We start from the raw sequence: 27440 nt of genomic DNA, 5'->3' as shown, positions 1-27440 counted from the left end.
TGTAGCAATATCCATGGATAAATAACTATAAGGCAATGTGGTCGACATATGTTTAATAGCAATGTCATCAAGACAATATCAAATGCTGGAATCAGCTATCAAGTATATGTGCAAATCTGAAACAAGAATTAAGGCAATACTTTGAGAAGTGCAACTCTGTTTCTATGTAGTACTTAAAACTCAGAGGAACTATTTGAACTCTTCAACACAAAAAGATAGGGGTCTCCTCTTAGTTGAACTCCGATATCTCAAATACTCGTGCTGTTTTATCGATAGAGACAGAAATGAGGTACTCCCTATTGGACGATGCAGCTAAAGACTGAATTGCTTCAGTGTGTCCGTTAAAGGTCCTCACACATTCTCCAGAACGGCTATCCCATATCCGCACTTTCCCATCAACACAACCCGTTGCCACATATCGACATTGTCCCAACCACAATAAGCATGTCACGCCCTCCTATACAAAGTATTGTCAGTGAATAGCAAGCCAATGAAAACAGTGGGGGTTTATTACAAAACTTTCTTGAAATAGCAGTGTGTTTGCAGAAGCAATATATACAGAGAGGAGAGAGCACAAGGAAGGAAGTTCAAACCTCATGTTCACATATGGAGCGAGGTAAGGATTGTTGCAAGTCCCAGATAACAAGCTTATTATCCATGCCTCCAGTTGCAGCCCAAGGAGCGCTGAAGAGTCATTTCAGATGATGAAAATAGTATAAAGCACCAATTATTAATTTAGAAATCCAAAAATAAGTATTAGAGAAAGGAACATTCAAGGCATGCAACATCTTTTAGATAAGGAACATCCATGGCATGCAATATATGACAATCAATCAGGAGTTTTTTGGCAGGCAGAAGGAATTAGTAGAAAAATTCGAAGGGTGAGAACAGCCGCTTCAGTCAAAATAAATATAAAATTCCTACATACTACGTTTTAAACCAAACTCATATTAAGAGGTACACCCTTGTTTTCGTCTCTCATCCTGTTCTCCGTCTCAAAGAAACATATCCATGCAATGGCTACGAATCCAATCTTCAACCAATCATATGGGAAGAGACTTCCCAAGAAAAATTATGGCTGTAATAGGCTCAAGACGAATGGTTCTCCGGGGTTAATATCAAAGATTTTCTCAAAGCAATCTTGAATCAAACCTTAAATTTCGAAAAAACAAGGGCATAGTAACGACTTAATGCTGACCTTTATGCCTGATAGAAAGATAACATTAACCGTACACAAACTGACAACAAACTCATAGTCTGTTTGGCTAAACTTCTAAAATCAGCTTATTTGAAAAGTGTTTTTTCTCACAAGTGTTTTTCAAAAAAGTACTTTTGATGACAAACAATTTATGTTTGGCTAAATAATTTGAAAAGCACTTTTGAGCAGTAATTAATGTTTGGCCAAGCTTTTAAAAAGTGCCTGTAAGTATATTTTTCTCAAAAGTTCTTTCCGAAAAAGTATTTTTGAGGAGAAACTACTTTTTTCTCCTTCTAAAAACTTTGGCCAAACACCTTTAACTTTAGGGAGAAAAAAGAATTTTGGCCAAAAGAAGCTTGGCCAAACAAGCTATAAGTCAACATCATAATTGTATTCCTTCTAAGCAAGAAAACATACAATTAGTGTGAGTTACCCGCATTATAAATCAATAAGCTATTCAAAAGATTGCTTTTATCCAATTTTTCCCTCCCCACATCACATGAAATTGGATTCTTTTGGAAACAATTTTCAACGTACTAGTCTACAACATATCCAGTGTAATCCTATATAGTAGCGTTTGGGAAAGGCAGTGTGTACTCAGACCTTATTTCTACCTTGTGGAGGTAGAGAGGTTGCTTCCAATAGACTATCGACTCACGAAAGCATAAGCACAACAGCAATGAAAAGAAAAACGGCAAGAAACAACAATGAGAAGCCAGGGAAAAGAAGCACTAATAACAACAAGATACTAAGCTAACCGAAATGAAAGAAACAAACATGTAGCACTAGAAACCTAATATCAATAAAATACGAGAGTATGCACTAATACTACTGATATGAACAAGGAAAACACTAGTTTACCTAACCTTCTATCCTAATCCACGACCTCCATACCTTCCTATCAAGGGTCATATCTTCGGTAAGCTGGAGCATTTCCATGTCTTGCCTAATCCCCTCTCCCCACTACTTTTTTGGCCTACATCTACCTCTCCTTATGCCCTCCAAGGCCAACCTCTCACATCTCCTTACTGGAGAATCTGTGTCTCTCCTCCACACATGTCCAAACCTTCTAAGTCTCGCTTCCCGCATCTTGCCCTCCACAGGGGCCACACCCACCTTGTCCCGAATAACTTCATTCCTAATCCTATCCATACCGGTATACCTGCACATTCATCTCAACATCCTCATTTATGCTACCTTCATCTTCTGGACATGAGAGCTCTTGACTGGCAAACACTAAGCCCCATACAACATAGTCGGTCTCGCCACCGCCCTGTAGAACATACCTTTAAGTTTTGGTAGCACCTTCTTATCACACAAAACATCGAAAGCGAACCTCCGTTTCATCCACCCCGCCCCAATACAATGTGTGACATCCTCGTCAATCTCCAATCCCTCTGTATAACTGACCCAAGGTAGTTGAAACTTCCTCTCCTATGGATGACTTGTGAATCCAGCCTCACATCCTCACATCCTCGTCTGCTTCCTGAGTCGCACCGCTGAACTTGCACTCCAATTCTTCTGTCTTAAACTTGCTCAACTTGAAACATTTAGACTCCAGGGCCTTCCTCCAAACCTCTAACTTCGTGTTAACATCGTCTCGCGTCTCGTCAATCAACACAATGTCATCCGCAAATAACATGCACCACGGCATCTCCCCTCAAATGGGGCGCATCGGTGCGTCCATCGCTAGGGTAAATAAAAAGGAGCTGAGTGTTCACCCATGGTGCAACCCCATCACAACTGGGAAGTGGTTCGAGTCCACTCCCACTGTCCTCACCTGGGTCTTAGCTCCATCATATATATCCTTAATCACCCTAATATATGCCACGCGTACACCTCTAGCCTCCAAACATCTCCAGAAAACCTCCCTCGAAACTTTATCGTAAGCCTTTTTTAAGTCAATAAAAATAATATTTCAGTCTCTTTTACTCTTCCTATACTGCTCTACCAATCTTCTAACAAGGTGAATGGCTTCCGTAGTCAAACCTCCCGGCATAAATCCGACCGGTTCTCAGAAATAAACGCACTCCACCTCACCTTAACTCCATTACCCTCTCCCAGACTTTCATAGTATGGCTTAGCAGCTTGATACCCCGATAGTTGTTGCAATTTTGGGCATCACCCTTGTTCTTATACAAAGGGATCATTATACTCCACCTCCACTCTTCGGGAATCTATTTTGCCCCAAAAATGACGTTAAATAACCAAGTGAGCCACTCCAAGCCCGACCTGCCTGCGCTCTTCTAAAATTCCATCAGAACTTCATCAGGCCCAGTCACTCCTCCCCTGCTCATCTTACGCATAACCCCCTCGACCTCCTTAACTTTTATAAGGCTATAATACCCAAAGTCACGAGGACTCTCCAGTGTTCCCAATCATCCACCACAATATTTTTGTTCCCCTCTTCGTTCAAGAGTCTATGGAAGTGAGTCTACTATCTCCGACGAATATGTGCCTCGTCCAACAAAACTGTCTTCCTCGTCCTTGATGCACTTCACTTGATCCAGGTCACATGCCTTCCTTTCTCTTACCTTGGCTAGCCGGAACAGTTTATCCCCGCTTTTTCCCTCAAGTACTTCATACAAGCGACCAAATGTTGCAGTCCTAGCCGTCGCAACCGCTAATTTCGCCTTCTTAGCCATCTTATACCACTCCATATTCGCCCTCTTCTCCTCCTCGTCAACGCTCTCCACTAGCTTCAAATACCTCGGTTTCTTAGTTTTCACTTTTCCTTGGACCTCTCCATTCCACCCTCAATCCCCTTTGTGACCACCAGAGTAGTCCTTCAAGACCCCTAATACCTCTCTAACAACTTCTCTAATGCAATGCGCAGTCGTGGTCCACATACCATTCGTCCCCACTACTCCTCCTATCCCCCATAGTCAGCAACTTAACCCTCAAGTTTTGCGTTTTGTCCTTAGTCAAGGCTCCCCACTTGATCTTGGGTTGACCAAAGACAACCCTCTTGCTCCTCTTCCTCATGATCTCAAGATCCATGACCAAGAGCCTATATAGAGTCGTGAGGTTCTCACTCAGGATGACCTTGCAATCCGTTCAAAGACCTTTATCGGATTTCCTGAAGAATAGATAATCAATCTGGGTCTTGGCCATTGAACTCTAGAAGGTCACCAAGTGCTCCACCTCTTTCGAAAAACTCAAGTTAGCTATCACTAAATCAAACACTCTAGCAAAATCCAACAACGAAGTTCCTCCTTCGTTTCTATCTCCAAAATCGAAGCCGTGGGAGTACAAGCATGATAAGCGAGAGCACAAGCAAGGAGTCAAGATAAAAATATAGACTAGAGCTTAAAGGCACCAATTAAGAGTCAAGGGAAAGAATAAACAAGTAAATATTGTTCTTTACTAAAGCAACTAATTCGATAGCGCTAGAGCAAACGGCAAGGAATACGGGCAAAGTACAACAACAACAAAAAAAAAAACCAGTGTAATCCCGTAAATGGGGTCTGGGGAGGGTAGTGTGTACGCAGACCTTACCCCTACCTTATAAAGATAGAGATGCTTGTTTCCGATAGACCCTCGACTCAGGGAAATACGGGCACAGTACAAGAATCAAAATAAGGGCAAGCAAGAAAATACTAACAAGCTAAAACAGCTAATACCAAGACAAGCGAAGAGCGATAGAACCTGGATACCAAAAAATCTGGGGCTAAAATCTATTAGATAAATATTTAAACTGAAGCTATATTACTCCACCATGACTTTCTTATTGCTAGGAAATCAAAGTTGATTCATCATGTTTGTGAGAATACATTTCTTTTTAATTAATAATAGAGGCATCAGAGAGCACATGTTATTAGATTTTTGACTTTCGGCTTGCTAGTCCGGCACACAAATAACTAAACTGATGCTATATTACTCCACCATGACTTTCTTAACCTGGAAAGCTTGATGCTTTCTTAGGTCCAGTTCATATCCAAATGATGGAACCACAAAGTCATTAACCAATTTGATACATTGCGGTCTGCATGTATTTCCCCTACTGGATTAACTCATTAAAACTTTGAGGCGACCAAAATTCTATAATTTAGCCTCTCATTCATTAGAAAGGCAAGACCTGGCATCAAGTTCTCCAGTTTCAGCAATGGCGATACACTTTTGACCTTCTTAAGGTTAAGGATAAGAAGTTGTCTAAGCAGAATTTTCTCGTTTGAAAGCACGGTCTGTTACTTAAGACAACTAGAGATCCTCCCCAGGAAAATACAACATGATGACTCCACAACATCTGAATGCAGCACTGCGGATCCACATTTACGCCAACAGAAGGTCCTTACATAAACTTGGCGCCAGGGCTTAGTACAAGTGGCAAGGGTTGAGGAACTTGTGCCTTCGGTCACAGGTCCGAGCCCTGCGCGATGCAAACTAAGCCTGGTATTTACAGTGTTGTAAAAAGCGGTCGATTCCTCGCTTAAAGCAAGAAGCGAAGCGAGGCGACCCTATGAGTGGTTCTGCTATATGAAGCAACTCATGTAGGAAAAAAGCGTGCACTTCGCACTAAAAAGCGAGAAGCGAAGCAAAGCGAGGCGACCGAAGCGAGCGCTTCTCTGTTTTAAACACATGCCAACCTATTTAATTAAAAAAGAAAGGTGTTCTTTTATTAAAACATACGACCAGCAGCAACAGAGAGAAAGAGGCTACAAGGGTCCAAAGTGTTGTACACTTTTCAACTTCAACATACGAACAGTAGCAACAGGTAAGTGATTTCTGTTTCTTCTTCCTCCATCCTTCTTCTTCTTCTTTTTCTTTTTCTTTTTCTTTCACCGTTTCAGTGTCCAAATAGCAGCGAAATGCTGGCGAAGTTTTTTTCCATTCGGTTCTTCTTTCTCAGCCTTGTCCTCTTCGTCGAAATGCTGCCCAGTTTTTAACAGAATGATATACTGCCCTTCCTCTTAACAGAATATATTTTAATATTTTTTTTAAATTCCGCTTCACTTCAAAAAAGCGAGAGCTTCGCTTCTCGCTTCTCGCTTCTCGCTTTAAGCGAAATGTGGGTTGTCGCTTTTCCTCGCTTCACACTCTTCACAACATTGGGTATTTAAGTGAAGAAGGGTAGGGGCAGGCCCATTATCCCCGAGCTTAGAAAGCTGTGGTGGATCCTAAGGTTTAGCTCCAGACGGATTTCTCCGTAAAAAAAAAAAAGATCTTCACATAAATTAATAGATGACGGCTTAGACACAGTTGATTCTAAAGTTGCATCAAAGTGTACTTTTTAGTATGTTCTTAACCAATAAATCCAACAAATTATCCTCCACTATGTCCACATAACTACCGTCTCTTCAGCAAAATCATCCTCAGGCTTGCTGACAACATTTGGTTCCTCTTTTGGCAATTTTACAATACGTCAAACAAGTCTTCAGTGATCAAGGCACATTCACATATTTGCAGTGTTGTCAAAGGCGCGCTTAAGCCCTGAAGCGAGGCTCAAAACATGTTGAGCGCAACGCCTCGCTTTGTGGGCGCTTTAATATCGCATCAAGGCTCTAAGGCAAAATTTTCCTTGCCAATGAGTGTAATCCTAAAAAGGCGACTTTAAACAATGGATACTTTACTTTATCGTAAAAAAAATTCAATCTTTGTCCATATATATTTTATTCCTGCTTATAATTATTAGTCTTGTAGTATATATACATATTTTTACTTTTTCTCCAGTTGCGCCTTTTTTTCATTAAAGCCCACGCTTTATATGCGCTTTGCGCTTAAAGCCCCAACGGAACTTAGAGCTTTTTTGCGTTTTTCGCCTTTGATAACACTGCATATTTGGGGGTTTAATTGTTGCACATTCTTTTCCAGTCCTTGTCCTCCATCCTCTTAAAGATAAAAGGCATTGAAAGGGTGAAAAACAAGGATAGATAGAAAGATGTCAGAGGTAGACAAAACCTTGCTGAAAAGCTGGCACATTCTACCGAATCTGTATGAGCACTCAGAGAAGTAACAACCTGACAGAAAATAAAAATCAGTGATCAGACAAACAGCCTCCAAGGTCTGGAAGCGGCAATACCTACAAAACCATTATGAAAAATGTAAAGTGTAAATTATCATCCATCGAAATTTCTGACCTTTCCAGTAATTATATTCACAATGTGAGCCGAACCATCCTTTGAGCCTGTGAGAGCAAGAGTTGAATCTAAGCTGATTGTCAAGCATGTCAATCCTTCCGTGTGATACGGATGACCTTGCAACAATAAATAAACATTTTTTCAAAAATTAACAAATAATGACAATAAGACCAGATCTGAAAAATCATGTCTTAATCTAGAAATGTAGTTTCTCTAATAAAATACCAATGTTAAAAAGAGCAGCCATGAGCACAAGGCATCTCGCGTTCATGCAGGATTCGGAAAAGGGACGCACACTAAGGAGTGCTAACATCATTTCTTGATATGGGAGTACAGAGAGCCAGTTCAACATAACATACAACAACAAACCCAATATACTCTCAAGGAAGACATTGTTGAGTAAGGTCCTTGAGAATCAAAGAAGAGAAACGCTAGCAACATATTAACACATGCTTCAATCCACAATTTTATCCAGCATTTTATATCTCAGTCACGTCCCCCAAAATATGGAACACATTTTGTTATTGCCAGAGAGGCTTTCAGCTTCTTTTTTGAGATAAGTGCCAGAGAGCTTTCTATCTCAAGGGCCCGAACCATTCCCTTTTTGTGTGTGTGTGTGTGTCTTGGGGAGGGGGGGAACTACAGCTATACTTTTCACCTAATTCTGAAAAGTGTGATGCAAAAGAAATCGAGATATCAGCAGCCAGAAAGGGAAAAAAACTCACCTCTTACAACATGGATACTTTGTGCACTCTTTGGGTCCCATATTCTCAGGGTCGCATCATCGGACCCAGTACAGATTAATTTACCTGAGCAAGCACATATAAGAAACATAATTTCTACTCAAAGGGAGGAAAACACAAGCAATTTTACCAGAGAAACAAGGAAGTACCATCAGGAGTGAAGCCACCACAAGTTACACTACCAGCATGACCTAAAAACGTGTTCATAAAAGTACAGCTATCAGCATTCCACATCCAAACAGAAGAATCCTCTGAACCCGCCAATACCACATGTCCTCTCGGATGCCACCTGACCCACTGAGCAACCTCACAGTTTATAATTGATCTCAAAATTCTTATGCAAAAATCGATTCTTACGCACAACAAGAAGTTTCACCTCTATTCCCGTTTCAGGACCTTCAAGTGTGCCCTTCGGACCACCTGAAGTTATGTCCCACACTCTTATATGTCCATCAAGGCTCCCAGAAGCAAGCAACTGACCATCAGTACTAAAAGCCAAACTAGATACAGAATCTCCATAACCTGCACCATATCTCAAAAAGCCTAAATTAAAGTGTATGAATAAGAGTCAATCTAATTAGCGATACAAAGACATGAACCATTCATATGATAAAGACAAAGACAGATCTTAGTGTTAGTCATGACTCATTTACCTTGTAACTCAAAAGCAAAATCACCTTGCCCAATCTTCCACATGAATACTGTATCATCTCCACCACCGGTTGCCACCAAACTAGCATCTGTTGGGCTGCAAGCAACAGTGTATAGTTCACCTATAAAGAGGAAAAGATATTGAAACAATTAAATTATAAAGAGAACAGTAAAAGAAATCCACTTCAAAGTACAAACTAATTATAGACTATACCCAATCAGGAGGCCTTGACTACAATTAAGTCATGGATACATCTAACTATTAAGTATTAACTACTACAAAATCATTGAGAATACACTTAACCTCCATATTTGTGCCGATGAGGCAAAACTATCTGATGTGAAGTAGATTCCACAAACATCGATGCAATTATTTCTGTAAGGTAAATATGTGGGAAAATTCCTGTATACCAGTAGTATACCAAAAAGTGGAGGACAAGCATCTGATGCAATAATCTTGATTATATTTCCAGATTAAGTGTTTATCACAATATTAACAGCTGGATCAGTTTGCTAGAATCACAACATATTTTATTCTCTTTTATTGAAATACGACGCCTTCCAAAAGAACTCCAAATGAAATCATGAAGATTTAGTTGCGTATTATTCTTTTGTTTTTTTGGATGACTGAGAATCCAACTAGAGACGACCTTTTTGGTCAACCGTTGTATATGGTAAAAGTCAGAAGGCCCGAATTTATGGCCATCGTAGCGCTTCGCAAACGCGACTCCAAAGGCTCGAGGCATGCTCGAGGTTTGACCTCGAAGGTTCCTAACGTTCGATCTCGAGGCAGTACAAATCGATGATAATCATGAGAGAGAGGGAAGTTCCCAAGTCACGTGATCAGAACTACAACACCTGCAAGAGAAACGCTAGTTTGTACCAGACTAGTAAATAGCTGTGCAAGCTATTTTTCTTTGTAATAATTACTCATGTACTATGTTGAGATTTCCCTTCATATATAAAGGGGATCCTTGTCATTTTGTAAGAGGATACAACACACAATATTGAATACAAGAACATTCTCTGCTCTCTAACTTATACACATTCTCCCTTGATTCAAGTATTTATACTTACTTCTTACATTTATTGTGTTACATTAATTGTTCTTCATTTATTGCTCATTATTGATCGTAAAGAGCCTTCATCAAAGCTCTCAAAGCTGTTGGTCCTCCACCGGCTATCCATAACTTAGCATCGAGCTCGACCTCGAGGTCCCGTATAACGAGGCTCGAGGCCCTGATTCTCAGCCACTCAGTTTGCTTAAACATACTGTCTTCAAGCTCTTATCTTATTTTTCTAGTCTCTCACTTAGCATCTATTGCTTAACAACTGGCATAAAAATAAGTCACGTATTTTTAGAACCACAAAATCAAATCTAATTGTTATTACCATTTTCGCGGTAAACAGTTTGGCGCCCACCGTGGGGCTAAAAATAATGGTGGTTTACTACATAACGCAAGTTATCTTTCACACTTTTTCTCGTCCAAGAATCTTTGATTTCAAGTCAAAATGCCTAACTCAGTAAACGCACGTGACAACGGTCTTGAGGACCATGGAGAAAATGGCGTAGCTGTTCCAGGTATTGGCGTACCACCACAAAACCCTGGGGACGCACCAGAGCCAATCCCTGCGGATGTGGTCTCACGTGATGCTCAACACGTCGATATAAGCTCCCACACCAACAAGAGTACACGCAAAGAGAAACGAAACGGAACGGAAAAATCTCAGCACATCGTCCATATGATCATCGGAGGGACCGACGTTCCCCAAGGGCCCGGGGTTAAGCGGGCAAGGGTTTCCGTCGCAATGGAAGGGCAAACCCAGGGTCGCGTGCCCAAGGACACCCTCGCCTTCAGTGACGAGGACTTCGAGACCTTGTCCCATCCCCATAACGACGCGCTGGTAATTTCATTTCTCTTGAATAACGTTCAAATTAAACGTGTACTCGTGGATCCGGGTAGCTCGGCCAACGTAATCAGGTCAAAGGTGGTGGAGTAGCTCGAATTACTCGATCAAATCATACCTTCCTCCTCAGTCCTCAGCGGTTTCAACATGGTCGGCAAAACGACCAAGGGGGAGATCACCCTCCCGGTCAACGTGTCCGATACAGTTCGAAACACAAAATTTCATGTCATCGAAGGTGACATGAGATACAATGCATTACTCGGAAGACCATGGATACACGACATGAAGGCAGTACCATCAACTCTTCACTTGAAGATAAAGTTTTCAGCGAAAAACGGTGTATAAACGGTGTATGGAGAACAGCACGCGGCGAGGGAGATGTTTGTAGTTCATGAGGAGCCACCAGCCTCAATACCCTCCACCTCGGAGGAGCCGGAGGACAAACAGACCCCCGAGAACGATGAAGAAGACTTCTTGGCCCCCCGAACCTTCATTGCCCCCGAAGAATCGAACGCAACAAAATCGACAGTGGAAGAGCTGGAACAAGCTGTTTTGGTCGAGCATCTCCCAGATCGGAAGTATACCTGGGAACGGGATTAACCTCCGAACTCAGGAGGAAATTCATTCAATTCCTTATTAATAACATCGATTGCTTTGCGTGGTCCCATTTAGATATGACAGGGATCCCGCCGAAAATAACCACCCATCGACTAAGTGTCGACCCCAGGTTCAAACCGGTGAAGCAAAAAAGAAGACCTCAGTCCAAGGTAAAACATGCTTTCATCAAGGATGAGGTAACAAAACTCCTCAAAATAGGATCTATTAGGGAAGTAAAATATCCCGAATGGTTGGCCAACATGGTGGTAGTTCCCAAAAAAGGGAATAAATTAAGAATGTGCGTGGATTATAAAGACTTGAATAGAGCATGCCCCAAAGATTCATTCCCGTTGCCCAATATCGATCGCTTGATCGATGCTACGGCCGGCCACGAGATCCTCACCTTTCTCGACGCCTACTCGAGGTATAATCAAATTCAGATGAATCCCGAGGATAGGGAAAAAACTTCGTTCATCACGAAGTACGGTACATACTGCTATAATGTGATGCCCTTCGGGCTAAAAAATGCGGGAGCCACATACCAGCGCCTAGTTAATAAGATGTTCGAAAACCAAATAGGCAATTCCATGGAAGTTTACATTGATGATATGTTAGTTAAGTCCCTGCGCACAGAGGACCATTTAACTCATTTGTAGGAGACATTCGACATCCTCAGAAGTTACAATATGAAACTCAATCCCGAGAAATGTGCCTTCGGAGTGGGTTCGGGCAAGTTCTTAGGCTTCATGGTGTCAAACAGGGGAATTGAGATCAATCCCGATAAAATCAAAGCCATCGAAGAGATAACGGTGGTGAACAATATAAAGGCCGTGTAGTGGCTGACTGGGCGAATAGCGGCTTTGGGCCGATTCATATCAAGGTCGTCGGACAGGAGTCATCATTTCTTCTCCCTAGTCAAAAAGAAAAATAGCTTCAAATGGACTCCAGAATGCCAGCGTGCTTTAGAGGAGTTGAAGCGATACCTGACGAACCCACCTTTACTCCACACACCAAAGGAGGATGAAACACTATATTTGTACCTGGCTGTGTCCGAGGTAGCGGTAAGTGGTGTGCTGGTTCGAGAAGAGCAAGGTACGCAATTCCCTGTCTATTATGTAAGTTGTAAGTCGGACCCCGGGAGATGCCCAAACCAGGCATCCGCACCTGGAAAAGTTAGCTCTTGCATTAATAAGTGCATCTCGAAAGTTAAAGCCTTATTTCAATTGCCATCGTATTTGTGTTTTAACAACATATCCTCTCCGAAGCATATTGCATAAGCCCGAACTGTCGGGCAGTCTGGCCAAATGGGCAATCGAACCCGGGGGATACGATATCGAATACCAACCCCGTACGGCTATCAAGCCCCAAATTGTAGCAGATTTTGTGGCCGACTTCACACCCGCCCTCGTGCCCGAGGTAGAGAAAGAACTACTGAAAACGGGCACATCTTCGGGGCTATGGACCTTGTTCACCGATGGCGCCTCGAACATGAAAGGGTCCGGACTCGGTATAGTCCTGAAGCCACCTACGGGCGGCATAATTAAGCAATCTATAAAAACTACGAAATTGACTAACAACGAAGCCGAGTATAAGGCTATGATTGCAGGTCTGGAATTGGCCAAAGGCCTAGGAGCAGAAGTCATCGAAGCAAAATGTGATTCCCTTCTGGTAGTGAATCAGGTGAATGGGAGCTTCGAGGTTCGAGAAGACAGAATGTAAAGATACCCAGACAAAATTCAAGTCACATTGCACCGCTTCAAAGAATGGACCCTGGTCCACATACCTCGAAAGCAGAATAGCGAGGCCGATGCCCTCGCAAACCTGGGATCATCTGTCGAGGAAGATGACTTACTTCCCGGGGCTGTTATTCAGCTATCCAAATCAATGATCGAGGAAGGCCACGCTGAGATCAACTCCACCAGCCTAACATGGGTTGGAGGAACAAATATATCGATTACTTGAAAAGTGGGAAGCTACCCGCGGACCCAAAGGAATTGAGGGCTCTATGAACCAAAGCAGCCCGATTCTCGCTCGATGAAAACGGAACTCTGTACGGGAGAACCTCTGATGGGCCTCTAGCAGTATATCTAGGGCCGGGAGATACAGATTATGTGCCCCGAGAAATCCATGAGGGCACGTGCGGAAATCACTCCGGTGCCGATTCCCTAATCCGAAAAATAATCAGAGCAGGCTACTATTGGGACAGCATGAAAAAGATACCAAAAAATTCATCCGTAAGTGCCTTCGATCATATCAGCTCCAAACTACAGGCTTCGAAATCATTCAGCCATCGAGCGAAACCTCCCGAGGTGCTCATCTATCGCCGCATAACGACTCACTATCGAGGTTCTTATCGAACCGTCGAAGAGTCAGGCGAACATAAAAAATTCAAAAGTCTTTAACGAGGGAAAAATAAAGCCTACACTAAGAGGTCGTACCGACCCGATGCGTAAGAGCCACTACCGCCAGCCCATATTAGAGGTCGTACCGACCCCATGCGTAAGAGCCACTACCGCCAGCCCATATTAGAGGTCGTACCGACCCCATGCGTAAGAGCCACTGCCGCCAGCCCATATTAGAGGTCGTACCGACCCAATGCGTAAGAGCCTAAGGGCCGGCTTGAAATTCAAAAAACTTGAGGGTCAATAAGCTCGAGTCGAAATCCGACTCGAAGACTGAGCCCGAAACAATTAACTAAAAAACGCCTAAGGGCAAATACGTAAGAGCCCTTATCGCTAGTCTAAACTAAAAGTCGTACCGACCATGCATAAGAGCCCTCGTCGCCAGCTTAGATCAGAGGTCGGATCGACCAAATGCGCAAAAGCCTACAAGCCAGCCTAACGAGCCTCAGGGCCTATTTCAAGTCACAGCAACCCAACAGCCGGCCCAAAAAATCTCAGGACTGGTTTCTAGACCTAAAAGTCGGTAAACCCGAGTCGAGAACCTGACTCGGGGACTGAGCCCCAAACGCTCAACCTTCGACCATTACGAATCGCTCGGCAATAGCGAAAACCCAAGGGTCTAACACGAGATCCAAAAATCTCGGACCAATTATCAAACAACATCGTAGATTATTCCTAAAAAGTAGAAGAAAAACGAGAAGTGATATATATATATATATTGCTCTCAAAGGTACGATTTACAAGGCCTATAAAGCCCTTTACAAGGGAGAGATCAAATAAAGCCCTAATCTACCATCAAGTCTATGCCTTCAACAGCTCCCTCGGAAGTTGTGTCCCAATGGTTCCGGCTACGGTCCCAGGGTCTTCAACTTTTTCTTTCGGGGATTCCGCCTCCATCCTCATCATCTCCAGAGCCACTGCTCAACACACCTTCAGAAGCAAGCAGGGCAGCAGCTTTCTCCTTTAGGGCCTTGACCCTCTCGAGCTCGGCAGATAGACTAATGCTCCCCGTATATATATCCTCGAGAGCCCGCCTCCGAGATGCTAACCGAGCATGTTTTACGGCTCGAGTCAATTTCAGTTCGGCTTCCACGGGCACTCTCCTGGCTTGAGCATTTGTAATAACAACATCCTCTTTGGGCAAGGATATGAGCGCCTCGTCTTCAGCTTTGATCTCGGATAGCGCAACAACTAACTCAGTACGAAGACCTCTATACTTACTACCCTCCGCCCTCGCATCGCGAAGTTGATGCCCGACTAAGGCCATCGTTCCCTGGAGGGTATTCCTCTCGGAAGCTATCTCACTCACGTGCCGTTTGAGTTCGAGAATTTCGGAGTCCCTGGCTCGGAGCTCCTCCCTCATTAGGGCATTTTTCTTCTCAAACTGCGCAAATCAGATCAAAGATGTCAAAATGTTGAGATCTGGTAAACATCCAGATTAAAGCAAGCGGAAACTACGTAACCTGCGCAGTGAGATGGGTCTTCTCACGCTCGTAGCTGGTCACCTCAGCTTGAAACCGTAGCGCCCTGCCTGGAACCATGGAAGAGGCAAGTTAGAAAAACGGAGATCAGGACGACAAGCAGAATTTACAAAAATTACCTGCTCACAGATCCTGTCCATCTCACTAAAAATGAGGGAGGCATCGAGCTCAGGGATTTTCTCGGGCACAGCTAAAGGCCTTTCAAACGCATCCTTATCTCCGATGGGCACCCCAACATCGGAAGGATCTTCATTCTGGGCATCCTGCTTTTCCTTAAGAGGTGAAGTCGGCCCCGGAGGAGAACCGCTCACGTCAATAACACCGACGGGATCTGTCGGGGCCGTCTCTTGTTTCTGATGAGCTTCAGAGCTAGGTTTCTCCGGACCGCCTACCAAACGCACCTCAGCTCGAGGAATATTTTGGCCACCCACCGGCTCAAGGACATTACCCAGTACATCCTCGAAGGCCTCTTCAGCCCGAGGTTGGACAACGACAGCACCAAGTTCCGACTTGGAAGCCACTGCCTCTGCGGTATAAGGAGCGATCAGGTTTTCCCCTCCCTCGGATGCTATCGAGGAACCATTTTTCTCCTCACCTTTAGTTCGGGGACTCCCCCCTACTCCTGGAGTTAAGGCTGCTGAATTAGCCTTAGGTTCCCCCACTTTGGCTTTCTTGGATTTCAGAGGCTCAGTCGACGATTCCCTCCATCTTTTCTTCTCATCGTCCGGTCTCGGAGTATCCGCTTCACCAAGTAGTGCTTCCCTCATCAGGGGGACCTCCCCCAGACCTGCGCGAATGCGAAATATAAATACAGGGAGTGAGGATGCTACCAGCAGCAGTTCCGTTAAGAGATACAATTACAGCAGAAGTAAAGGCTCACCATCACGGACTTCCATCGAGCCTGGGACAGATCGCGCCACACACGCTCAACGTATGGGCAAATCAAATCCAGCTGGTTGGCCCAGCCCGAGAGGTCCTTAACCGCATTAGGGTACACGGCAACGGCTGCATCAGCAGGAGGTCAGTTCGTAAGAAGATGTATCCGGAGAGAAGCAAGAGAATATTTAACTGGCATATATACTTACGATACATGTTCCACTTTTCGGGGAACGACATCCTCTCCGCTGGGATCAGGTCCGCAATCCTAACTCGGACAAAACGGCTCATCTATCCTCCGTTCCTAACCTCGGCGGTACAAGCAAAAACGGCCCTCGAGGCCCGACAGTGGAGCTTAATCAGGCCCCCGCGGAAGAGTCGGGGATTGTATATTTTGCCAGGTGGTCGAGGGTGAAAGGCATCCCCTTAATCATGTTCGTATAATATATGGTCATGTAAACAATGCGCCAGAACGAAGGATGAATACCGTGTGCAGAAATCGAGGATCACGGGGTCTATTGAAGGCGAGGATGGTTCCGCCGAGCCAAGGGTGAATGGATAAGTATACACACTGAGAAAGTCAGCCTTATATGTCGTTATATCCTCCCCTCGAGAAGGAATCTCCACAAGCACTGTGTCCCCCCAGCGGCAGTCGGCCTTCGCCCTTTCAACGTCTGCTATTAAACTAACATATTGGGACACGGGCTCGCATCGTCCCGGCCTCGAAGAAGGTTTTTCGATCTTGAAGTCGAAAGTCATTTCAAAGGCTCCTGGAACACATTCCCCGGCGCGAGGAGGCATCGTTGCCTTACTCTTAGACGAGCGCGAAGAAGAAGAAAGCACGCCTTCCTGAGGAACAGGAATGGAAGTTTTCGCCATTATTGTTAGGTCTTATAGGGGAAAAGAAATTTGCGTTTCAGAGGAGAACGCAGGAGCGGTAAGAAAAACTCTTTTGAGGGATTGATGGTGCAGTGAAAAATAAGGAGCGAAAGAAGAAGTATTTGTAGAGGTCTAACGCGCACATTGGAGCGGACCAGAGGACAGCCAACCGCTGCAATTAATTCGAAGGCTTTTAAGGGTTGTGTGGACGCGACCTTTGGACGCCTCATTTTGTCATATCAATCGCTTGATAGGGCGTGACTACCGTCGTGGTAAAGGCACCGAAGGGGTAAGAGTTCGAGATCGTTTTACTCTAAGAAACGCGGGGACTATCCGTATACGGTAAAAATCAAAAGGCCCAATTTTATGGCCATCGTAGCGCTTTGCAAGCGCATCTCCAAAGGCTCGAGGCATGGCTAGAGGTTTGACCTCGAAGGTTCCTAACGTTCAATCTCGAGGCAGTACAAATCGATGATTATCATGAGAGAGCAGGAAGTTCCCAAGGCACGTGATCAGAACTGACAACACCTGCAAGAGAAACGCTAGTTTATACCAGACAAGTAAATAGTTGTGCCAGCTATATTTCTTTGTAATAATTACTCATGTACTATGTTGAGATTTTCCTTCATATATAAAGGGGATCCTTGTCATTTTGTAAGAGGATACAACACACAATATTGAATACAAGAACATTCTCTACTCTCTAACTTAAACACATTCTCCCTTGATTCAAGTATTTATGCTTACTTCTTACATTTATTGTGTTACATTAATTGATCTTCATTTATTGCTCATTATTGATCGTAAAGAGCCTTAATCAAAGCTCTCAAAGCTATTGGTCCTCCACCGGCTATCCATAACTTAGCATCGAGCTTGACCTCGAGGTCCCGTATAACGAGGCTCAAGGCCCCGATTCTCGGCCACTCGGTTTGCTTAAACATACTGTCTTCAAGCTCTTATATTATTTTTCTAGTCTCGCACTTAGCATCTATTGTTTAACGAATGGCATAAAAATAAATCACGGATTTTTAGAACCACAAAATCAAATCTAATTGTTATTACCATTTTCGCCGTAAACAACCGTAGCATTCGAAAGTCGGGGATGATGGCCCCCCACCCTTCTCCACTTAAATACCAGAGTTAGTTCAAATGGCACAAGGCTTGATCATGTGACCTAAGACACAAGCCCCTCAACCTTGGGCTTAGTTGGCTATTAACTTAATCCTAATTTTTATCTTAATTCATGCAAACGTTAGAATCTTGTCATCAGGGAACAATCTTTATCCAAGAAAGGCCAAGCTAAATATAGTCCTTTTTTCCAATTCCATACACCACGTATAAAACTTGTTTGGTTCTACGCCTCGGAATAAGTTTCTATTTTCTGCAACTACTATCTATTCGTGTCTTAAACAATGGTATGCATGCTCCACCAACTGGGTTCCTTTTTTTTCTTTTTTATTGTTAAAGGTAATATATTGATTTCAGCAATTAGAAAGTGATGTGGAAGTATTTGCAACAGTATACTACATTACGAGTTGCATGATGAGCTCGAAAGGTCAACCATGGCCTCAATGTCATTTGCAATAGCCATGTTGCACACAAAAAATAAGCAAGATATACATTTGTATTTAACGGTAATTACAGATTAAAGTTTGCTCTCAAAACTCTTGCATTCTTTTTTTTCCAAACTACCCACCAAATCACCGAAGGGATTGTGTTCCGGGTTATACTCTTTGTCTTTTCTAAACCTCTTAGATGCCAACTTTGTAATAACTCCTTTGTTGTCATTGGCATTGTCCAAGTGACCCCCAAAATACTTAAAAAGAAGATCCATATCTGTAAAGTAAATAACTGTGAAGAAATAGGTGGTTGACATCTTCGCTTTGATTACCACAAAGTGAGCACCTGCTCCATATGTTGATTTCCCTTTTCTGAAGATTGTCGTGTGTAAGACATGCACCCTTTGCCACCAACCACGAAAAGCATTCTACTTTCATTGATGCCATGTTGCGCCATATGCATTTCCAAGGCCAGTTCTCAAAGAGGGGATTTTAACTACTTGTAGCATGATTTGACAGAAAAGAGGCCTTTTGAATCATGAATCCACCGAGTAGAATCAATTTTGGTGAGAAAAGGGAATAATTGTGAAGTTGTTGCAATAAAGAAGCAAAGTTGCCCATTTCCCCGTCACTAAAATTGCGTTTGAATGTGATGTTCTAGCCAAGATCTGACCAATTTTCTGCCATTGATGCCTTACCGATTCCGTGCCAAAGAGAGTAAATGTAGATGTTGATCCTTTAAAGGAGTAGATCCTATTCACATATCTTTCCAGAATCTTGCTTTCATACAATTGCCAATTTCTAATGTAACAAAAGGCTGAAAAGAATCCCAGTCAATTGCTTCCAAATACCATAGTCCACATGTGCTGGGAATCCGAGGAAGTTAGATAATCTAAGGGTCTAGTAAACTATATTTTGTTATGATTAATGAAAAAATTTCTCCACAATGCCCCTTCCTCTTTATTAAATCTCCATAACCACTTTTGTTGCAAGCTAATTCTTTGAGCTCTTAGATCCTTGACTCCCATGCCTCCTGCTTTCTTATCCGTAACCGCCACTCCCACTTTACCAGATTAAAAGTCATATGCTCTTTATTCCATTGCCACAAAAAAGTCTCTATGAAATTTGTACACTCTTTGAGCCACATATGCCGAAGGAGGAACAAAGACATAATGTAAGTTGGGGGAGAATCTAGCACATCATTGATTAACACTAACCTACCGCTAAGTGAGAGGTATTTCCTCTTCCAACAGCAAAGTTTCCTTCCATATTTCTCTAAAATGTCATTCCATATTGCAACAGCCTTAGCCTTAGTCTTCACCACTAAGGGAAGACCCAAATATTTTGAAAGAAAGGTACATATTGTGCAACCCATAGCATTTGCCATTTCCAATAGGTTGGGGACATCATTTTATGGGTATAAAACACTCTTGGAAATATTAATGTGGAGGCCAAACATTGCTTCGGGAAATAGGAGACCATGGGTAAATATAACATTTGATCTCTCCGAATCACAAAATATAAGGAAATTGCCTGCATAAAGAGGAGTGAAAGATGCATCTCTCCCTGATTCCTCATATTTGAATTAAAACCTTTAACTCAGTTGCCACCAACTTTTTGCTTTAACCTTTCATGACCGCGGTGAAAAGAAAAGGAGAAAAGGGATCTCCTTGTCTTAAACCTTTTCGTGTTGTGAAGAAACCTTTAGGTAAGCCATTTATAATAATGCACATCTTTACCATGGATACAAAATTGGATCCCATTCACCTATTTCCTTCCAAAACACAGTCTTTAACATGTAGATGAGGAAATCCCAGTGTACATTGTCAAACGCTTTTTCAATATCCAGTTTGCACAAAATTCCAGCATTTCTCTACCTCATTCTGGAGTCAAGACACTCATTAGCAATAAGAGAAGCATCTACAATCTGTCTGCCACTCACAAAACCCTTTGAGAAGGGGAAACCAGCTTGCTCATAACAGTTTTTAATCTGTTAGCAAGCTACTTTGACAACACCTTATAGAAACTACTAATCAAGTTTATTGGCCAATAATCCTTGGGACCTTTAGCACCAGCTTTAGTGGGAATAAGAGTAATGTCTGAGGCATTAAGGCTTATTTCGAAGCGTTCATGAGAATGAAATGGTTTACTGCTCGAATAAGGTCATCTTTGATAGTGATTCAACATTTCTTGTAGAACTCCATACAACAACCATCTGGACCAGAGGCTTTGTCCCCATTGCATTCTTTGATCAGTCCCAAAATTTCCTCCTCCTCAAAGTCCCTTTGGAGCCACTATTCATCATCCTCGAGAATGGAAGGAAGGTTTTCCATAGACCATGTTGGTCTCCATCGATTAGGAGCAATATATAAATTTTCATAGAAACTTAGGTTCTCGTTTCTGATTCGCCTCTCTTCTCCTAGAATGACATTGTTAGATTAACGTTTCTATATGATTGTATCTCTTGTGCACGTTGGCTATGATCGGGGAAAACATGTGTTTCTATCCCCCTATTGCAACCAAAGACTTCTGGACTTCTGTCGCCGTGAGATCTCTTCTAACCGAGCAATCTCATCCAACTCCATTAACAACTCAGCTTTGATCACCAATTCCCAAAAGGTCCCTCATTTCAGATTGTCAATCCATTACTTGCACTTGACTCAAAATCATTGATTTTCTATTTTCAAATCTTCCAAAGATTTTCAAAGTCCAGTCTTCTAACAGAGTCTTGAGCTGTTGTAGTTCTTTGGCAAAAATAAAATCTGGATTAGCTTAAAGTGCATAGAATCCCACCAATTTTTTACCAAGCCATCACAACTTTCATGTTCTAACCACATGTCTCAAATTTGAAATATAACAAGATTTGAAGACCACTAACCACATAGCAGCATTAAGGGAGAATGATTTGAGACAACTCTAGGCATTAAGGTGTTTTATACTTCTAAATTAATCATCCCAAGCCGAAGTGAAAAAAAATCTTTCAATTCTTGAACTTGATGCACCTCTCGACCATGTGAAATTTCCACCTTCCCGTAGCGAATCAATTAGTTCAAGATCTTCAATGATGTTCGAGAAGTCCCTCGTAACATTAGATACCCGACTACAATTCTTCCTCTCATTTCGAACCTAGTGAATTTAAAGTTGCCACATAAAACCCACGATTTATCTGACAGGCCCTTAATTGTGTCAAATCCAACCACACTTAAGATATTTCATTGTCGCAAGTAGGGGCATAAACTCTTGAAATTATCCATTCAAAACCAGCTACAATTCTTTTTAGAAGTATCGAATGTCTCCTTAATAACTCAGTGTAATTCCAAACTTCTTTATCCCAAATAATAACAACTCCTCCTTTTGTTCCATATTTCTAAAAATTAGCCCTGCGACCTATTCTCGGTTGTCTTGCATAGTATGGAGGAAATTCTGCATTTTTATTTCTTATAAACACATTATATCTGCCTTCTACTTTCTGAATGACAGTTTTAAAACTTCTCTTTTCTTGAGCTGTTAAGCCCCCTAAAATTCCATGACAATTTTTAGCTTTATTTGTACTTTAGAGACGGAACTTTCATGCCTTTGCCCTTGCTTGTGCTTGTTTCGTAGTTGATAAGGCATTCCAAATTCTCGACCTCAATATTTCTCTTGGCTCACTGTTTGGACTTAGGAGTTACTTAAGATGGATTGTTTTCTCTGATTATGTCTGCATTTTTCAATTTCAAAAGAAAATCAATAATAACGTCATCTACTCTTTCCATTCTGACCCCTAGAATTTTTCCAACTTTGGAAGCATTCTTTCAAGTCCACATTGAAATTTCAGGACAATCTACATCAGAATCTAAACTCTATTTGAAGTCTCCAATTGGATGCCAAGGCAAGAGGAGAATCTCCTCAAGATTGTCTATAATTAGGGGCTCTAGATCCAAATCATGTAGTGTTATTTTATTTCAAATTGATTACGTGCAGCCGTCAAAGTTTGGCTGAGAGGTTTATGAAATTCTTGTTCAATATGTATAGGATGGAGAAGCTAGGTGAGATATTATAGCGGGGGGCGATTCAGTTTGGGGATTGTTGGTTTCAGTTGTGGATTTACAGGATCAGAGAAGGCAACTTTGTCGAGGTTGGTAGAAGGGGTTTTGGAAGTGCGGGAGAGGGGTTACCAGGAATCATACCTCAAGTGGGGATTCTTTTTTTTGTCGTGTGTATTTGATTTATTGGGCGGATGTTTAGGTCGTAGGTAAAAGGTTTGGCCAAAGGGGGGTTGGGTTTTTTGACTTGTCTCGAAGAGCTTGGGCATCTTTTTTGGTGAGTTTGGTTTGGGTACTTGTTATAACTGACCGAGGGATAATTGTTATGGACTGGGATTGTGGAAGGTCTAAAGGTGGAAAAGAAGCTTCAGTGACTCGCCCAACATTACTCAATTCAAAATTTGAGCTGAGGGATGGAGTAGCCCCATGTGGGCTAGACCTGCTAGGACAGCAACAGCTGAATGTTTTGCACTGAACGGTCCAAAGGATGTACCAATTAAAAAGGTGATGTTCTTGGAGATCTATGAAGCGGAACTGAGATTGTTTCCAACCTAATATAGGAATGCAGTAAATGAGATACTCCACCTCTAATTCAATCTCTTTGGGAATTTTATGTGATAGGGCTCCTACACATAACCTAACCTTACTTAAATTTCCTTTATCCATTGTGTCTATAAATCAATCTCCAGAACCCCAAGCAAATCACCAACCTCTTGAAACAAACTGGGAGACCACAGATGGAGTGAGAAATCATGGAATCTGACCCATGTATCTTGTAGATTTTGTTTACAACTAATGTCCATACTCCATCGTCCTAGTCGTATCTCTTTCCCCTCTAGTAAATTTACCAACTTTAATTCTGTTTGATTTTGCCAAGGACGGAAACTAGAATAGGATCGCTCCACAACCAAGGTCATGCATCTAAATAAAGAGACCCTAGTTGCTAAGTGGCTCTTTTTGCAAGTTTACAAAGACTTTAAGAACCGAGTCAGATGAAGCCAGCTTGCTGCTTATAGATTATGTCCTAGTTCTTATAGAATCATATTTATTGCTATCTTCCTTGACTTCTCATCAACTTCCTCGCATTGAATGGGTTCAGCAGGCGAACTAGAAATCTTGGCAGCATTTACAAATCTCTTTTTTGGTTGTACCATTACTACGGGTTGAATGAAAGGGGATTTTTCCACAAACCTCCATATTTTGTCCGCTCACTTCAAACCACCCAGCACTAAAAGAGATCTCAAGTAGGGGCAGATCTATGTTCGAATATTTGGTGCACTTGCACCCATCCCCTCAAGCAAAGTTCTACATATATGTGTCAATATTTTACAAAACTTGACTTATAGCTTGCATGGGAATCCATTGGTAAAATGGACAAGTAGTGCACTGGCAGAGCAAAGCCTCTCAATGAGTGCATATCTAAAAGTTTAAGCAACCAAGATTTTTCTGTTCCCTTTTTCTCCCAAGGACCCTTTATTTCTCTTTCGTTTTCATTTTACTTTTCTTTTCTTCCTATTCTTTCAAAGACCCGTACAGATCATATGGCAAAAAAAGTCTCATGTTAGGTTTATATGGACATCTTTACTTTTTAGGTTTTTGGTTCTTTTAGCTTCACCCCTTAATTTTACCTTCTTACTATCCTATTTGGCACTTAATAGGTTAATGAAGAGTAAATTTAATTCGAACAGAGAGCAAAATTAGGGTGACGCGGGACATCCTTGAATGGCTTTAACTCAATTTTCCTACTATTTTGTTATTTTTTAGCTTCTTTAGTTCCCTGATGTATGTCACAGATGATCTTAGATGTTTTTCTTTGTTTAGATGTTCGATTTCACTTACGTGATTCATATTTGTCACTGTTTGTATGCCTCTTTGTATGGATTGGGCTGTGGGAGTTGGGAAAGATTGAGCCCATTAGTATTTAAGTTGTCTACATGCTTTAGGAGTTGGGCACGGTCTAACAGAAAGGTTAAAAGAACATGAGCATGAAAATGAATTTTTATTTATTTGTTTATTAGTTGTTTTCAACCGCTAGGAGCATGTTTAGGCCGTCCACATTTGGGTAGGCAATATTAGGACGCTTATTTATTTTAGGTTTAAGGTGAGAGGTTTTCCTCTTCCGGGAAATGCCCCGAGTAGCTTGTAAATATTTTTATTACGGGAATGCCCCGAAGTGAATATAGAGAGGAAGTCGAGGCGACATCATCATGGAAGCATAGTATAGGATAATTAGATTTACTTTGTTATTTCCTTTTCTTTTATTTATTAGGTGAGGATGACCTCAAACCTCTTGTTTGTTTTTTATCTCAATCCGAGTATCCTTTAAAGCCAACCGGAACAAGTATGCAATCATGTCTTTCACGGGACTTGGGAATGCCTAATACCTTCTCCGAGTTAAATAAACCCCCTTACTTAGAATCTTTGTGCAAATCAGTTGTTGGAGTCAAATGTGTTTTGAAAGGAAAATTGGTCTTAAATAGTGACCTGGCACACCAAAATCAAATGTCAAGTGGCGACTCCGGAAAGTCCTTTTTAAATGCAATATTTAGTCACTTTTAATTTTAAAACCCCTTTAACTCTTAAATATCTTTCTGTCTTTTAAAAGGGTTGGTTTAAAAGGGGTGTGACATATCCTAAATTTAAAACGAGGTTTCCTTTCTATTCACTCATACCAACAGATATGCTCTGTGATTTTCTCCTTTATCTCAAAAGATCTCTGCTTTGTTGCGAAGCATTTTCCTGCCCCTCGTAAGAGGGGGGACCAATTATTAGAAGATCAAAACAAGAAGAGATGATCTAGTGAAAACTGAAGGAAGGAAGGTAAGAAAGAAAAGTGGAAATTGAAGGACTGAAATAGAAAGAGTGGAAAAGTATTAGGAGAAGAGAAGGGGAGAGGTGATCAGAAAACTCATGTTTGTAAGGGATGGGAGAAACATGACGAAAAGTCAACCTAGAGAGAAGGGGGACATTCTCTCTCAACAAAATCTAATTTGAAATTGTTACTGAATCCTTAAACTTATGATCAAAAAGGAGCTCTTTCATCCTCGAATCTTTCTTTTTGTACTTATTTGTAATTTCAGGCTTGCCTCTCGGGCAACTAGCTTTGCTTATTTGATTGAAGATTCCACAATGCAACTCCCACAATGCTTATTTGTGCCACTTATCTGAAGCACCATCAATCTAAGGCAATATCACTTCTAAGCATAGAATTCTATGTGACTGAAAAGGCAGTGTTTCCCTATTTAGTCTAAACAACCTATCAATACCCCACACATGTTTTTTTCTTTTCTTTTACAATGCACAAAGATGTGAACTTAACCAATTACTGCAGGACCAAACTGAAATCTGCAACTAAATAACATATGAAATGAGCATTGTTCGTTACTCAATATCAAATTACATTACAAGAATACTAAAAGAAGTACAATACCAGTATGGCCCGTGAATATATGAACAGAGTCATCAGCTTCATCTGAAACCATTATCCCAAATATCCGTATAAGTGTGCTACGTAATTAGCAAAGAACAAGTTTTTAACTAAAAAACCCACCCCAACCCCCAAAACAATGCACCCAACCAAAAAATAAGTAATAGAAAGTCCAAACCCAGAACTATAGCAATAACTAAATTTCCCAAAGTTTGCAGCAATAATTAAATATCGCAAAGTTTGCAGCTTGCAGTAAAATATAAGTAAAAAAAGTTACTGCAGCAACATGAGTAACCAGGATATAGGAAAATTGGATTTAAATCATATACATTGACACTTTTACCTGTTCACCAATAATACTAAGTAGTCTAGTACATAGTTTAACTGTAATTGTCTAAATAACGACCTAATTGTGTAAGAAGATGCTGAAGTAATTGAGTCGAATAGAAAGCTGAAAACGTAAATGAGAAAAGGAAGCTTCTGGAAGTAATTGAGCCAAACCTACACACCTATGAATCCTCCTCCTCCTTGTTCTTCTTCATCATCTTCATCAGCATCAACAAGCTCTGCAACCATAAATTAATAACTTTTTGTTTTGTGCTTGGCCATAAATCTAACTGTGTATATAATAAAATAAATAAAAGAAGAGTTAGGGGGGCAAGATTGGATTTTTTTCTACCTTCTTCATCAACGTTTATTTCTTGAATTATATCATTTTCATCTATATAGAAGTCATCTCCAAATTCCTCATCTTGATAGAGTGATGGAGCAATCATGTGTATGTCCATACTGCAACTGCGGCGGCTGAAGAAAAGCGGTGATCTTTGGGCGGCGGCGGAAAAAAAGCGGTGATATTTGCATCGTCTTGGGTAGGGTATTAGAAGAGTTTTTTCTGTTTTTTGTTGAAAATTACATAACAACCCATGTCTTCCTTAACAGCTTGTTTGGATGGTTGTTACCTGTTGTATCGTATCGTATTGTTACTTTAAATACAATATTTGTTTTGATTGTTATTTAAATTTTATTGTATCGTATCGTTAAATTTGTCGTTACGTAATGATGAAATGTGCCACTTTATGTAACGACCGATTTGGTGTGGTTGCGTCGTTTTCTTATTTTTTTTTCTCTCAATCTCACCCTTCATTATTATTAAATAATTTTATTTTATCACTTACCCTACCTTTTTATATACCGTATCATTTTTTTTTTATAATATAGCAAGTTTATTCATCATATTACTAGTGCGTGATACCATAAAACGACGGCAAAAGGACACAATCCATCCAAATATTGTATTTATCAAATGATACAGTACAGTACAATACAATACGATACGATACATTATGAAACGATACGTAACAACCATCCAAACAAGCTATAAACTGGTGTCCTAATTAATTACCAAATTGAACTCAACGGCTAAATTCAGTCAAATTGACTTATAGCATGTTTAAGCTTTTAAAATTAGCTTATTTTAAAACGTAATTTTTAGAAAAGTATTTTTTTTTAAAAGGTATTTTTGGTGATAAGCAATTTGTATTTGGCTAATTAATTTGTGTTTGGTAATAAGTAATTTGAACAGTAATTAGTATTTGGCAAGCTTTTAAAAACCGCTTC

The 27440-nt window shown here is 41.3% G+C and overlaps 1 protein-coding gene across 1 annotated transcript; it reads right to left on the bottom strand.

The window, feature by feature from the left end:
- Nucleotides 1–26689, bottom strand: LOC109227251 (angio-associated migratory cell protein-like). Its single transcript, XM_019392338.1, has 11 exons — nucleotides 26503–26689; nucleotides 26333–26389; nucleotides 25827–25868; nucleotides 8672–8791; nucleotides 8395–8540; nucleotides 8168–8315; nucleotides 8001–8084; nucleotides 7276–7391; nucleotides 7097–7155; nucleotides 594–684; nucleotides 1–457 (listed from the first exon to the last, which is right to left on the bottom strand). The coding sequence occupies exons 1-11, from the start codon at nucleotides 26609–26611 to the stop codon at nucleotides 230–232; spliced, it is 1200 nt and encodes a 399-aa protein (XP_019247883.1). The 5' UTR covers nucleotides 26612–26689; the 3' UTR covers nucleotides 1–229.

Source organism: Nicotiana attenuata, chromosome 6 (genome assembly GCF_001879085.1).
Source record: "Nicotiana attenuata strain UT chromosome 6, NIATTr2, whole genome shotgun sequence".
Lineage (NCBI taxonomy): Eukaryota > Viridiplantae > Streptophyta > Magnoliopsida > Solanales > Solanaceae > Nicotiana > Nicotiana attenuata.
This window is presented reverse-complemented; position numbering and strand designations above follow the sequence as displayed.

Excerpts from the sequence above, each read along its gene's own strand:
- LOC109227251 (XM_019392338.1), bottom strand. The coding sequence starts at position 26,611 with ATGGACATACACATGATTGCTCCATCACTCTATCAAGATGAGGAATTT. Across the intron at positions 26,390-26,502 it reads AATAAACGTTGATGAAGAAG|AGCTTGTTGATGCTGATGAA; the intron begins GTAGAAAAAAAT and ends TTATGGTTGCAG. Across the intron at positions 25,869-26,332 it reads AGGAGGAGGAGGATTCATAG|ATGAAGCTGATGACTCTGTT; the intron begins GTGTGTAGGTTT and ends TAATGGTTTCAG.